The sequence below is a fragment of the Sebastes umbrosus genome, chromosome 11, assembly GCF_015220745.1.
Source record: "Sebastes umbrosus isolate fSebUmb1 chromosome 11, fSebUmb1.pri, whole genome shotgun sequence".
Classification (NCBI taxonomy): domain Eukaryota; kingdom Metazoa; phylum Chordata; class Actinopteri; order Perciformes; family Sebastidae; genus Sebastes; species Sebastes umbrosus.
Genome location: NC_051279.1, coordinates 14,363,890 through 14,377,737, shown reverse-complemented (window position 1 = coordinate 14,377,737; position 13,848 = coordinate 14,363,890). Strand labels below are relative to the sequence as shown.

The 13,848-nt window shown below is 43.7% G+C and overlaps 1 protein-coding gene across 1 annotated transcript in view; it reads left to right on the top strand.

Moving 5' to 3' along the window:
• The first annotated feature begins 2,166 nt into the window (after positions 1–2,166).
• ephb6 (eph receptor B6) overlaps positions 2,167–13,848 on the top strand; it is a 46,790-nt gene continuing 35,108 nt past the window's right edge. Inside the window, exon 1 of the mRNA XM_037785478.1 lies at positions 2,167–2,295. Coding sequence (XP_037641406.1) covers positions 2,238–2,295 — 58 coding nt within the window. The 5' untranslated portion in view covers positions 2,167–2,237. The remainder of the gene's footprint in view (positions 2,296–13,848) is intronic.

Below are 13,848 nucleotides of genomic sequence, written 5' to 3'. Positions count from 1 at the left end.
CTAAAAAGGAAATAAAGTTGTCCATCTTTTAAGGGAATGTGCGACTTGAATTATGAGCATAAACAGTTTTTTTCCTGTCTGTAATGCTACGAGTCAAAGCAATGAATGTTTAATGTAACTGCAGTCTCTGTGCTGAAGTGAAAGTGTGAGAGGTTTGTCTGGTACCCACTTCTGCACTGTGCCAACTCCCATTTCCTTTCCTGCACCGCGGCAAAACTTCAGTCAGCTGTGCAGTTCAACATTGTAGAGCTAACCAACCCTCTGAAACACTGAAATAAAGCCATGAGTTGAAAACCAGAGTTCAGTTCCTCTCTGCGGCTGCTGAACAGTTGGGTTTTAAAAGATGCATTCATGGTTGTCATGACGTTTTAGGAGTGCGTGCGTGAGGAGGAGTTATGAGGTCAAATTTCCTCTTCGTTCAGCTTCAGAAGCCAAACCAGATCACACATGTAGAGACGCAAGAAAACATTTACCTCAAAGAGGAATTTCCCTGAAAATGTACTTTAACATTGCGGCTCAAAAGAAAACATTCCTCTAAAATTACAGGCCTTTGCTGTTGTTTCATGAGTGTAGTTGTAAATGATAAAACATTTTTAGGAAGGAGACTAAAAGACATTAGGGCTGCAACTAACGATTATTTTCTTATAGGGCTTAAAAATTATCATTCCTTCTAATATCATATCATATCATATCGCAATAACAGTCAAAATAATCCCAAAAAAAATCGAAATCGTTCAGCCCTATTTTTTTATCGCTTAGATTTCATTTTATTTTCTCAATTAAACAATTTAGAATTTGGTCACAAGCTGCCAGAGCACATGGTGACCTGTTAAAATCTTTTGTTTGACAATGTTTTGTTTTGTCCAAAATCTAAAGATATTCAGTTTACTATCACATAAGACTAAGAGAAGCAGAACATATTCACATTTGAGGAGCTTGAACCAGTGATTTTTGGTCATTTTTGCTTAAAAATGTAACGAAATTAATTGATCAATCAAAAGTTAACGATGAACTGATTAATCAACTAGTCGTTTCAGCTCTAAAAAAAACAACTTTTATTCAAGCTGGCCCATGGAACAAGTTTTTTGCTGAACAAACTGAAAACGGATTAAAAAGTTTTAATTCCCTGCTTAATGACTGGAGGACCGTGATCCGCGTTCCCTCTTCACTTTATCTCTCGGAGCAAAGAGCCTTGGGTAAAGGGCCCCCGGCTGGCTGGGAATGGGGCCATCTAACTGTGTCAAGCCAATAGGCAACATCTCCCTGCAAGAGTCTACTGAAGTCTCACTCAATGCAGTGAACTGGGGCATGAAAGCCCATCAACAAGCTGCAGTACTGCGGTCTGACCAGCGAGTGGCGTGCACGAGCCAGAAGGGGGTTCAGCTCTGTGTGTTTGCATGTATGAGTGTGTGTCTAGATACTGTATGAGTGTGTGTCTAGATACTGTCTGAATGAGCAATCCTGCCAGGCGAGGAGTGTGTCAGAGAGATGGAGGGGAGAGGAGGGAGGGGGGTGTTAAGAAGACGAACGATGGAGAGCATCCAAAAATGTGTCTAAATTATATTCATTTTCCATAAAAGGTAGAACTGCGAGCGATCAAGGAAAAAAAAAAGAAGTTGGGCACTCTCACATGCCACAGCTTGAAAAATGCAAGTTAGCACAGTGTCCAGACATGTGAGGGATGCCACAGTTTGAGGCGCAGTCTGCCAGGCGGCCTCGCTGAAATTTGTGGAAGGCGTTTTGAGGAGAGCTGGAACTGATGTCGTTGGACATGTCTAGACGGTTGTTTTAGAGACCAGACAAACTTGTTTATTAATTTTTCCACCTCCCTCTCCCTTTGTCACTCTTTCTGGTTGACTCTACCTCACTTTCTCTCTCTGTCTTTGTTTTTCTCAAAAATATTAAAACTCTCCCACTCTCCTCCTCTCACTCTTCCTCCTCTCTTTCTCTCCGCCCGTCTCTCTGACAACAGTGTTTTGTTTACTTCCTCTGTTGGCAGTGTACTTATTGTATGTGCTGCTCTGTAAATATTTTTCTCCTTCCCTCATCCATCCACCCCCCTATCCTCTCTCTCTCTCTCCCTCTCTCAGATAAAGGGAGCAAACAGACTCCACCTCCTCTCTCACCCCCCTCTCCCTCTCTCTCCCCAGCTCCGTCACACACACTCACTCTATCTCCTTCTTTCATGCTCTCTCCCTCCCTCTCTCTCTCTCTGTCAGTGTCATTCTGTAGTGGAGATGTGGAGTGTCTTTCTGTCTCTCTGTCTGTTTTTTCAGCCCAATTCAGCTGAGGAAGGTAAGAACTAAACTTTTACTTGATTTTAAATCTATGATGTGTGTGTTTATGGGGAGTGTAGCGGGATGGAGAGTTTGCACAGTGCTCCCATCATGTGCTCATAATGAGCCCACAAGTGAAGGATGGACACTTGGTATGCTTCTCCAAGAATGTGGCTCTCTCTGGGGAATGCTGGGCACTTTGACAACGTGTGAAACTGTGGCACGTCAGGCCGCAACACCACCAGAAAGTCTGATTAATTCTCGATTTTTGGGGCCCCACCTCCAGCTTGGGACCCCCTGAATAATTACCACCTTTCCACCCCCCCCGCTCACACAGCTCTGTGTGCGTTAGATTTGTGTCTGAGTGCATCTGTGTGTATGCATATGTATGCAGATGATTGTGTTGTGTGTGCCACTGTGGCAGCACATCAGATGGGACTTTGTTGGCATGGATGTGCCAGGTGCGTGCCGGGCCCATCAAGCTCCCGCAACAAAAGAATATGGAAATGAGGCAGGAGACAAATGAATAATAAGTTGCATAACCCATTTGCCTATGTATTTGGCGACCCCCCCTCTGGCCCCCGTGTCACTCATGATCTCGTGGATGTGACAGCCAAAGACCCCTGCCCCCGCTCTAGTACTATTATCCAGTCTCCATACTTACATGGAAATATTAGATGTCTTAAAAAGTGCAAAACTTGAGTGAGTGACTCAGTAATAAATAGTCTGTCTGGAAAAGCTGACTGTTAACCTGACATTAATTTGATGACTCAAACTGCCTTTAAATGTGTGTGTGGATATGTGTGAGTGTGTTTTCTTATAGGTGCGTGTGGATATACATAGCTCCTGCTCCTACATCCTGTCCCCAACACTTGAGAGGGTTTCAGCCGTCAGCACGCAAATTACTTTCAAAGAATCTGGCTGCACGTTGGAAAGAGCTGCACCTGTTCACGCTCATCATTGGCTTTAGTTTACTGCGAGGTGTGTGTCAGTTATAGTCTATAACAGAGGTAACTTATATGTCAGCCTCATGCCACAGATTCGAGCTGTGTTTGTGACAGATGGCCTGGACTAAGATGAGACAGAATGATAGAGAGGGAGAGAGGCTGCACAGCGTTACTGGCCTACTGACTCTGTTTGTGTAATTGAAATAGAGCTCTTCGTAAGACAGTATTAACCCAATAGCGTGGACGTCCATATAAATCCACATAAATTGAAACATCTACTGTAGTTATGTCACGAAGGGAGGATTTGGCATCTGATCGCCTTTGATCGCAGTAAATGTCTGTCTGGACTGACTGGTTAACTGATATTACTCTCTGTCCTTCTATTGTTTATTGTCTGTCTACTGCTTTTGAAGTGTATCCACCACTAACAACCCCTATTCTTGTCTGCTTTCACACCACAAACCACAAAGATGTGTCATATTTAGCCTTCTTTTCTCGCTGTTAGAGGAGTATGAAAGCTAGTTTTCTGCCTCTTTGCATGCAGACAAACTACAGAGCGTGTGAGTGACAGGGTGTTTGATTTATCACTCTCACATGCTGCCTGAGTAAGTGTTGATGCGTTCGCCCACATGCATTGTTGATGCGAGGTATTGATGTGAAGCCACATGGCTGGGCCTCTAAATTGTTGGATCTGTGTCGAGGATTGCGTGTTCATTGTTCACACTGGATTAACACACCGCACTGAAGGGGAGGTCTGTGCAGGAGGCACACCTGATGCCCCTCCAGCTCTTCCCGTCATGGATGAGTGGTGATGCTCACTGAGCTATGCATATCCTGAAATTAACCTTGTATCATTAGCTGAACTTATGTCACACCATAAAAGGGAAATCTAATCGGATTTATCCAAAAGGCAACAGGCTGCATAAACTGTAAACTAAAATGTTAACCAGTAACAAAACTGATTAAAATGTGAATGACTTTCTCTGTATAAAAATCCAATCAGGTGAAAAGGTATTGCAGGTGTTATCTGCAGTGGTGGAAAGTAACTAAATACTCCAGTACTGCACTTAAAGCTAGGGTCAGTAATGTTGGGAAAAGAGCAAGAGTACACTACATTTAAGAAAAATATCCAACCGAAAAACCCATTAGAGTATTGCAAACTGTTTTCCAACGAGTAGCTAGCAGCACTAGCTCCAAAGGTCCCTAAATCTAGCAAGAAAGTCGCCAAGTCTGCAACACTGACAGTCCGTCCCTTCAAGCCTCCCTCCTAAGCCACTCCCCCAAAATTATCATTATGGACATAAACATATTATAATAAATGTAAACAACAAACACGCCCATTGTTAGTACTCACAGCTGTCAAGCTAGCAGCTTGTGGAAGACTCCGGTGATGCGCAATGAGTGCGCAGGCAGGCAGACAGGTAGGCAGGCAGACAGGCTTGTAGGTAGACAGGCAAGGTAGCCCGTCCAATCATTTCCTTCGGGCTAACGGAGAGACTCGCATGCACTAAAATGCGTGTGCAGCCGGCCCGGCTATGTAAACAAAGCAGAGAGAAGCTGTGATTATAACACACACAGAGGGAGAGCAACTTCATTATCTGCTCAGGTAGCCATATGCCTTTGACTTGTCACAGTAGGAAAAGCACAGGTTTAAATAATTAAATGAATGATGGCTGAATTCCCTTTAGCTTTAGCTGCTTTGATTTCAGATTTCAAATTGTTGTTTTCTGCTACATTAATGCACTGAACCCTGCTCACAGAACCTTTAAAGTAAACCAATGGTTCACAGTGTTGGGCAAGATACTAATAAATTACTACACATTAACGTTAGTCATTGAAAAAGTAATTACATTACTTTACTGGTAATAACTAGCTAAGGTTGAGCAGCCAAATTGATGCGTTAGCTACTTAACTTGTTACTTAACTTTCATAACTCTGCCTGTAAACACATGGCATCTTTCGTATTTAACACAATAAATAATAACAAATAATAAATAAGACACTTTAGTTTAACAAGCAGTCATACAATTCAAAGGGATTTACTGACCATCCAGCAGCTAGCTTAGCCCCCTTAGCTAGTTAGCTTAGCCCCTTTAGCTAGTTAGCTTAGCCCCTTTAGCTAGTTAGCTTAGTCCCCTTAGCTAGTTAGCTTAGCCCCCTTAGCTAGTTAGCTTAGCCCCCCTTTGCTAATTAGCTTAGCCCCCTTACCTAGTTAGCTTAGCCCCCTTAGCTAGTTAGCTTAGCCCCCCTTTGCTAGTTAGCTTAGCCCCCTTAGCTAATTAGCTTAGCCCCCCTTTGCTAGTTAGCTTAGCCCCTTTAGCTAGTTAGCTTAGCCCCTTTAGCTAGTTAGCTTAGCACCGGTGATTGCACACTGCAGCGAGGAGGACCGTTACTTTCACAGCGACCTCAGCTTTGCGGTTTTACCCTTCAACTTCACACTAAACTAGAGTTAGGTTACTCCTGAAAGTTGTCATACCCGGCGTAAGAACACATATATGTATAAAACAACTTGGGAATTACCGGGAGTCTGATTGTTCCTCTTTTGGTGGAAGCTAACGTTAACCGCCTCGAGCCACGTCCGCTCCTGCTCCAAGCTGTGACGTCACGACAGACAGGTGTTGAGTACAGTCTCCCTCCTAAACCTGAACCCACCTACCAAGCGGGGCGCTGTCATTTCAACAGGAGGGAAACACTATTCGACCCGGGAACAGACTTCAACATAACACCTGACAACACATCTCATCACGATGATGTATGTTCAAGTGTTATTTTTCTGATAAGCTTGGTTTTTAATTAAAAAAGGGGTGTGAGACGTTATGATTGACAGGTGTGATTGACAGGTGCTCTGAAGTATAGTTGTGCAGCCGGAGGCTCAGGAAACGTACGAGAGAGGAGATGTAACTTTAACTTTCCATATTTAGTCACGAGTCTGTATAATAGAACATGTGTTAATTTGATCATACATGTAGTTATAGGGATATTATGCTGAGTTGTTGTGTTCCTAGAGCAGGGGTCAGCAGCCTGCGGCTCCGGAGCCACATGCGGCTCTTTAGCTCCTCTCCAGTGGCTCCCTGTGGATTTTTTTTTTTTTTTTAATTAGTGGAAACGAATAACTGTTTTTTTGTTTATATTTATTATTTTTTATTTATCATTATCATTTTCCACTTGTGCAATTTTTTTTAATAGTCTGTTTACTGTCAATACTGTATATGCTGCTCATATTTTTTTTTATACTTCCTTCTATTTAAATGGTTCATATTTTGTTACACTTTGTTAAGCTCTTTTTTTTACTGTGTTAGCTGATGCATCTTGTTTTTTGCACTATGCCCTTTGCTGCTGTACACTGCAAATTTCCCCACTGCAGGACTAATAAAGGAATATCTTATCTTATCTTATCTTAAACAAACAATCTTGATGTTTTTTATTAAATTAAATATTGTGACCAAGATGAATTCCAAGCTGGACATTTTACAGTTGACAAAGAAACCTGTCATTGCTCTCTGGTGAACACACGAGAAAAACTAAATTACCTCAAACCTAATATATATATACACCGATACCAATATATCTGCAATAAGCTTATATTGGCTAAAATATATATTTATCGTTCTAGCTCTCATTAAGAATAATATAGTTATATATAATAATAATAATAATACATCACTCTCAGGGACCATTTTTCTGCACAAATAGTACTTTTACTTTGATACACTAAGAGTGGACTCACTATGATTTCACTTATCACTTATGGTGGAGTATTTTTACATAGTAGTACTGGAACTTAAAATGAATTAAAGAATAATTATTCCACCACTGGTTATCTGTACAGAAATAGAAAAACACCAGGCTGTATAAATGTTCAGCCATGTTGACATTCTCACTTTAAGGTCATCCGGGCCGTCCTTCCTGCCGTCACTTGTGTCTGGCTTTAACTGAATATTAATTAGGCAGATTACTATCCTTGATTCTGGGGGTAGTAAGCCGCCTTTTCAGGACATGATCAATTAGAGGAAGTGTGATAAGAAAATAAATGGCGTGCTTGTCACAGTGGGAGTGCAGCAGGACGGATGCCACCAACAGCTTCCTGTTCTCGTCCCTCCTGCCTGCATGCGAGCTGCAGAGAGTGTGAAGTGGAGGAAGCAGCATCCCCATCATTGACACTGCAACACTACACTGTGACCAGGCTTTATTTTTAGCTGTGTTTTGCGTGACATTTTTAAAGGCAGCATAATTTTCTGTGGCTGTCGAGAGCTCTGCAATTCCTCAAATGAATCACATGACTGCCAGAGGTTGAGGCCGTCAGGCGGCTGCGAGCCGAGACTCTCTGCTCTGAGTCAGTCAGTGTCGTGGCAGATAGCGTCACAGATAATACGCCTGTGTGGACAGGCAACAAATTAGAGCCAAAATGTAATTGAAAGATGAACATGTGGTATGGGCTGCTGTGACAGAGGAATGTACTTTGCCGTTTTGAATTTCACATTAAAGCTGCACTTGGCAGTAGGCATCGACTAAATGACGCGAGAGCAAAGTTTGATTGTTGAAGGCTTCGCTATTCATGAATGACACAATGAGATTACTGTAAACTGATCTCCTCTCAGATTTACATTCCTTCTCCTTAGTGGCTGTTGAGGGTTGAGAAGTCTAGATTTCTTTTGATGGAGAACTCAGTGCTGTTTAGAAGCAACTTTTGTATTTTGCTCTCAGGTCTTGATTCTATATATGCACACATTACTCTCCTCCATGAGACACGAGTGTTAAATCGATCTTCTCATCTAAAGACATCAGTTTGCTCTTCAGAACTGCTTCTCAGATGGTTGAATGGCCTCAGAAACCCCCTCCTTAGATGGCTTCTCTCTCAAGCTCTCTCAACCATTTCTTTCATTTTTTGTGTGTACAGCCGAGTGCAACACTGTCAAGGAGAGACTGTCTGAAAATGTGCGTTTTATATACATACATATATGTTATCCCTAGGGTTGTCCTGAATACCATTTTTTGGGCTTTGAAGCTTTGGTGATAAATAGTCAAAGGTATTTCTGTCTCCATCTCCCCCGTTTCAGTGCCCGGGACAGTGCCGCTGCTGCGCACACACACACCTCTACACACAACAAATAGCGATATCCGTCTGAGAATAACTAACAATAAATAATGTTGAGTATGAATAATGAATAATGTTGTGGGATTATTCCTTATTTTATGGGCTATTTGGGGATTTATACTACTTATATTAAAAAAAAACATGTGTGCAGTCGATTGTGAAGCGGTCGGGATGAGAGTCAGCACCTCCAAATCTGAGGCCATGGTTCTTTGCCGGAAAACTGTGGATTGCTCCATTCGGGTTGGGAGTGAATCTTTGCCCCAAGCGAGAGAGTTTAAGTATCTTGGGGTCTTGGTCACGAGTGAGGGTAAAATCAGTTATGTGGGCGCTGTACCGGACCATTTTAGTGAAGAGGGAGCTGAGCCAGACGGCAAAGCTCTCGATTTACTAGTCCATCTACGTCCCAACCCTCACCTATGGTCATGGACTCTGGGTAGTGACCGAAAGAATGAGATCGCAGATACAAGCGGCCGAAATGAGTCTCCTCTGTAGGGTGGCTGGGCTCAGCCTTAGAGATAGAGTGAGATGCTCATACATCAGGAGGGAGCTCGGAGTAGAGCCGCTGCTCCTTCGCGTCGAAAGGGGCAAGCTGAGGTGGTTCGGGCATCTGATCAGGATGCCTCCTGGACGCCTCCCTTTAGAGATTTACCTGGCACAGCCAGCTGGTAAGAAACCCCGGGGTAGACCCAGAACACGCTGGATTATATATCTCTCGTCTGGCCTGGGAACGGCTTGAGGTCCCCCAGGAAGAGCTGGAAAACCTTGCTGGGGAGAGGGACGTCTGGAATTCCCTGCTGAGCCTGCTGCCCCCGCGACCCAGCCCTGGATAAGCGGAAGAAAATGGATGGATGAAATGAATAATGTTGTGGGATTATTCCTTATTTCATGGGCTATTTTGGGATTTATACTACTTATATAAAAACAACAACAACGAAGCATTCAAATACTGATTTGGAGGTCCATTACCATGGCAGTGGTCGAAGCATCGAAGCATTTAGGTCAGTCCTAGTTATCCCCATATATTATCACTCTGCCTTCGAGGGTAGCCGTTTGGAACAACGAGGTCAGACAACACGTCATATGAACTAGTTCTTTTCTTGTAAACCCCGGCCCTAACTCGTGGCACGAGAGTGAATAAGCATATTTTAAAAAATTGTCAAACTGTTCCTTTAAGATGTACTTCCCCAGAACCCTCCTACCAGTCTTGATGTTTTGCAAACATCTTGTAATCAAGGAAGACATTCATCTTTGGTGAAGTGTCCTCCTACCTGTGCCTGTTGCTGCCTGTTCAGCGCTTCATTGCAGGCGTTGCTCTGTCATCTAACCTGATTTAAGTGCTGTTTTGTTGCAGTTGCACTTTCTTTCAGCTTCGCCAGAGAATGTTTGATAACTCCCTTTGACGTGTTCATGCTTATTTCTGGAATCGCGTTAATCCCCCCTCTTTCCTCACTCCTCCACTCCTCCTCCCTCCTCCCGCTCCCTCTCCCTCTCTCTGTCTTGGCGTATCGCTCTCTCGTTGTGGTCGTTTGTAATGATGGTTTGGTGGTGTAGGCCCTGTCCTTGACTGACTGTCTGTGGGTGGGAGCATCTGGAGCGTATAAAGAATGGGTGGAGAGATGGGTGGATGAGTGGACAAAAGACAAAACACGATCTGACCGCTGCTGAGAACGCCTGCAGCACTGTGGGAATTTTTGGTGAAAGTGTGTGTGCGTTCCTGTAACTCACTGTGTTACCTGCGAGCTCTGACTCTTCGCAGGTGCGTTAACTTTGGTGTCAAGGCGTGTTACACACTCACACCCCTGTAGCCTACGTTAATATTAACACCGAAATCCTTCGCTGGGTGTCAGCGGGGCTCTATTGCCTGGAAAGTGTGCGGTAATGTAGCATACATCCACCGTCAAAGAGGCGTGACATGAACAGCAGCTCTACACTTAGCACCGGAGAGTGTCGGTGCATGCATGACCACACAGAGAGGCAAAGTGTTGGGCAAAGAGAAGTGGATGCAGAGAGAGGGTCACTCAGCTGAAGTGAACACTCCAGCGGCGGAGAGGACAGTCATGAACTAATGCAGGTCACCTCTGCACAATAGAAAAGAGCATTTACACCCACGCCACACACAGAAAGAGAGGGGGGGACAGCGTGAAAGAAGCACATTCATATGCACGGACACACAATCCTCTCATCCTCTTCTCATTCCTGTCTCATAATCCTGCCTTTTTCATTCTATTGTCTCCTCTTTTCCTCTCTCCGAGTATCAAAGCCAAACAAACAGCAGATCTGGCATCAATAATGGAGCAGAGCGTATCCCCTTATTTAACGTACAGGCAGGCCTACCCTGCTGTCACTTTCTAGATGAATAATACACACATGCAGAAAGGGGGGAGATGAAAGGGACAAGGGACAGGATGGAGGTAGAAAAAGAAGGGGGAAAGGTATGGAGCAGCAGAGTGAGTAAAAGACCAGAGTGGAGCAGGAAGACGTGAGAGACGGCGTGCATTAACACAGCACTCAGGTCCAGATTGCAGACTCAGCACTTCAGCAAACTATCAGGGACAAACTTTGAGTGTCTCAGCCCTCAGATGGACCAATAACAGAGATGCTGTAGCGCTACTGAGAGTTAAATAAAGGGGCTTTTACTGCCAAGTGGACCTGCCAGCAAAATGTCCCTCTCTTTTGTTCGACTTTGTCTCGCACACACACACACAAGATCCGGTCAGGATGCCTCCTCAGCTCAAGATAATCCTTGAAAGGTGTGTGTAACACGGCACTCAACGCTTATCTGAGGATGTCGAGGTGAATTATTCAACATGCTAATGTCACGCAATGAGACACGCATGAAACTCTTTGAACATCCTCCATGTAGTCCTCATGTACGGGACAGGTTCGTCGCAGGAAGAGCGGAGGCAGCGTGAGGACCTGGCGTCCTTAAGGCCTCACGACAAGAAGCTAAATAGTAGAGGCATAAATATTAATGTCAAAATAGTTTGCTGTGTATTATTTATGCATGACTCTGCCCCGAAGCAGAGGGTTAATTGAATTTGGGATGACACGTTTGCAGCATTTGTGTGTGTGCTTATCTGATATAAATAGGATGGAGCTAAATGAGGTCAGAATGCATGATATATGATTGCGTGCTTTTTATGCATGACATGTTTGTACATATAATTTCTTATTTTGACAAATGAAGGATGATTCAGGATAAGAGACAGAGAGCTTGGAAAGCTAATCAATAGTCATCAAACACACTGACAGGTGTTTCTATTATTTTGTCCACCCCATTTATATTAATAAGGGTAGGTTAAATAACAGAAACATCCCTCTGTACAATGCAATACATCTCACAACAAACTGCTTGGCTTGCCCCTTCCTTATTACCACTACTGAGGTGCCCTTGAGCAAGGCCCTTAACTCCAACAGCTCCAGTGGAGCTGCTCAGTGGAGCTGCTCAGTGGCCAGCGGATCAGACTGTGGTTGTACTGGGCAGCTTCCAGGTGTGAATGTGTAACTGTGTGAATGCGATCAGGGTATTCCTGAAAAAGAGAGCATTGCTCTCAGTGAATCTCCCCTGAATAAATAAAGGTAAAAAAAACAAAAAACTACATCCTTCAAAATTACCATAAAGTTGAATCAGTATGAATCAGAACAGTATAACCTTCATGAAGAGAGGATTTACTGCAGGCCTGTTGTATTAGACTGTATTTGTTTTAGCGAGGTGTACCTAATAAACTAGCAACTGAGTGTAACGTTCTGTTAAGGCCCTGACACACCAAGCCGATCCTCGGCCGTCAGACAGTCTGGGGCTGTTGGTGAGCGTCTGTCGGCCAAGGTCTTGCGGTGTGTCCCGCACCGTTGGCTCTAGTCTGCCCGTGTCGGAGGCTTTTCGAAGGCTATTTTTCATCTTTACCTCATTTGATCATTCCAATACACAGACATTTTGCACAGCAACATGGCCATCTGGAATGAAGCTAAGTGGTGAGTGAGAATGGTGTGAAAATGGTTGGCAAATGTTGCTTTATTTCATGTACGTATCATAATACGGCTTGTATATCCGCCGTCCTCTGTCTTCTGGTTTCCCTTTTTGAATGACGAATACAGACTATGGCTGCCTGCTAGAGTGGAGAGTTATTTCCTCTCACACAGGCGCAGAATGTCCGTGCTTACTGTCCGCCTGCTGTGGTCATTGCAGTGTGTTCAAATGCAACTAGTCGGACAAGACAAAGGCGAGGCGACGCAACAGTCGGCCTTCATCGCCGCTCGTTCTTTGATGTCGGCTTGCTGTGTCTGGGCCTTTACCAATAAATGGCATATGAATGACACGATAATGCGCAAGGCATTTAGCGTGCAATAAGAACGCCTTTCTTGCTTTTGGCGTGTCATTTGTATGCGATGAACTGACTGCAATGTAAATGCATCTGTGTAAATATGCTACGCTCAGAGCTAGTGACGTAGAATAAAAAGCGTGAAAGGCCGCATAAGGCTGGCGGGACGGGAGGTCAAACAAACACAAGCTTTAACCAGGAGGGCGATGTTTTGTTTTGTAAGTCACGTTAGTGACGTTTGTCATGTGTTTTCCATACTTATGTTACATTTTTTTCTTAGTCCCAACCATGACCTTTTTCCTAAACCTAACTAAGTGGTTTTGTCGCCTGCAGACTTTACTGTAGTTTTGTTGTGTGGTGTACAAATGACACACAAAAAGCCTAAAATGCATCCTCATTCCAGTGAGACTGGGTTGCATCAAACAAAGCAGAAAGGTGTGCCACCAATGGAAATGACCACATCCTATCTTGGTGGATTTAGTCTTCTTCACCTCATTGCTGAATTTTATCCTGATCGGCTCTACGATTCCCGCCGCCAAGCTGTCCAGACATACGCCGCACTGAAAACTATTTATTCCGATGCCTGTGGCTGCATATAATCCTTAGCTGTCACAGTCCATTTGTATACTTTTCTTGATACAATTCGTATCACTCCAGAATCCTGGAGGACTTCCATGGAAAATGTGTGAATTTAGTGAGATTGACAGATAGACAGACTGCAGGGGAGGGGGGCTTGTAAAAGGAAAAAAAAAGGAGGGAAATGAAGGATTGGACGACAGATTTGTAGGGTCTCCATCTGTGAGTATAATCCTGAGAAAAAAAATCTGTTTACAGCACAGTCAGAGAACAGAGAGGCGGGGGGGGGGAATTTACGTCATAAATCACAAATGATATTATTTGTTTGATTTATGAAGAAGACAGAGGGATTCAGTGAGTATGCATAAATCTGTACACCTGAGAAATAAAAAAGAAATGAGCTATCTCAATGAGCCACTGGTGTTTTGGTGAGACAGGGTACCTTTTCAAACCTCATCCCGTGTGTGTGATGATTATATAGATAATACATTTCTGTCGCTCTTTGTCTGCTTGTCAGAAGGAGAAAAATAAAGGCTCCTCTCTGGTGAACGATCGTGTGACGTGAAATGGAAATGATGGCATAAAATTTGTATGACAACAATGAGAAGAATTATTTATTTGTAAACAGAGGCGGA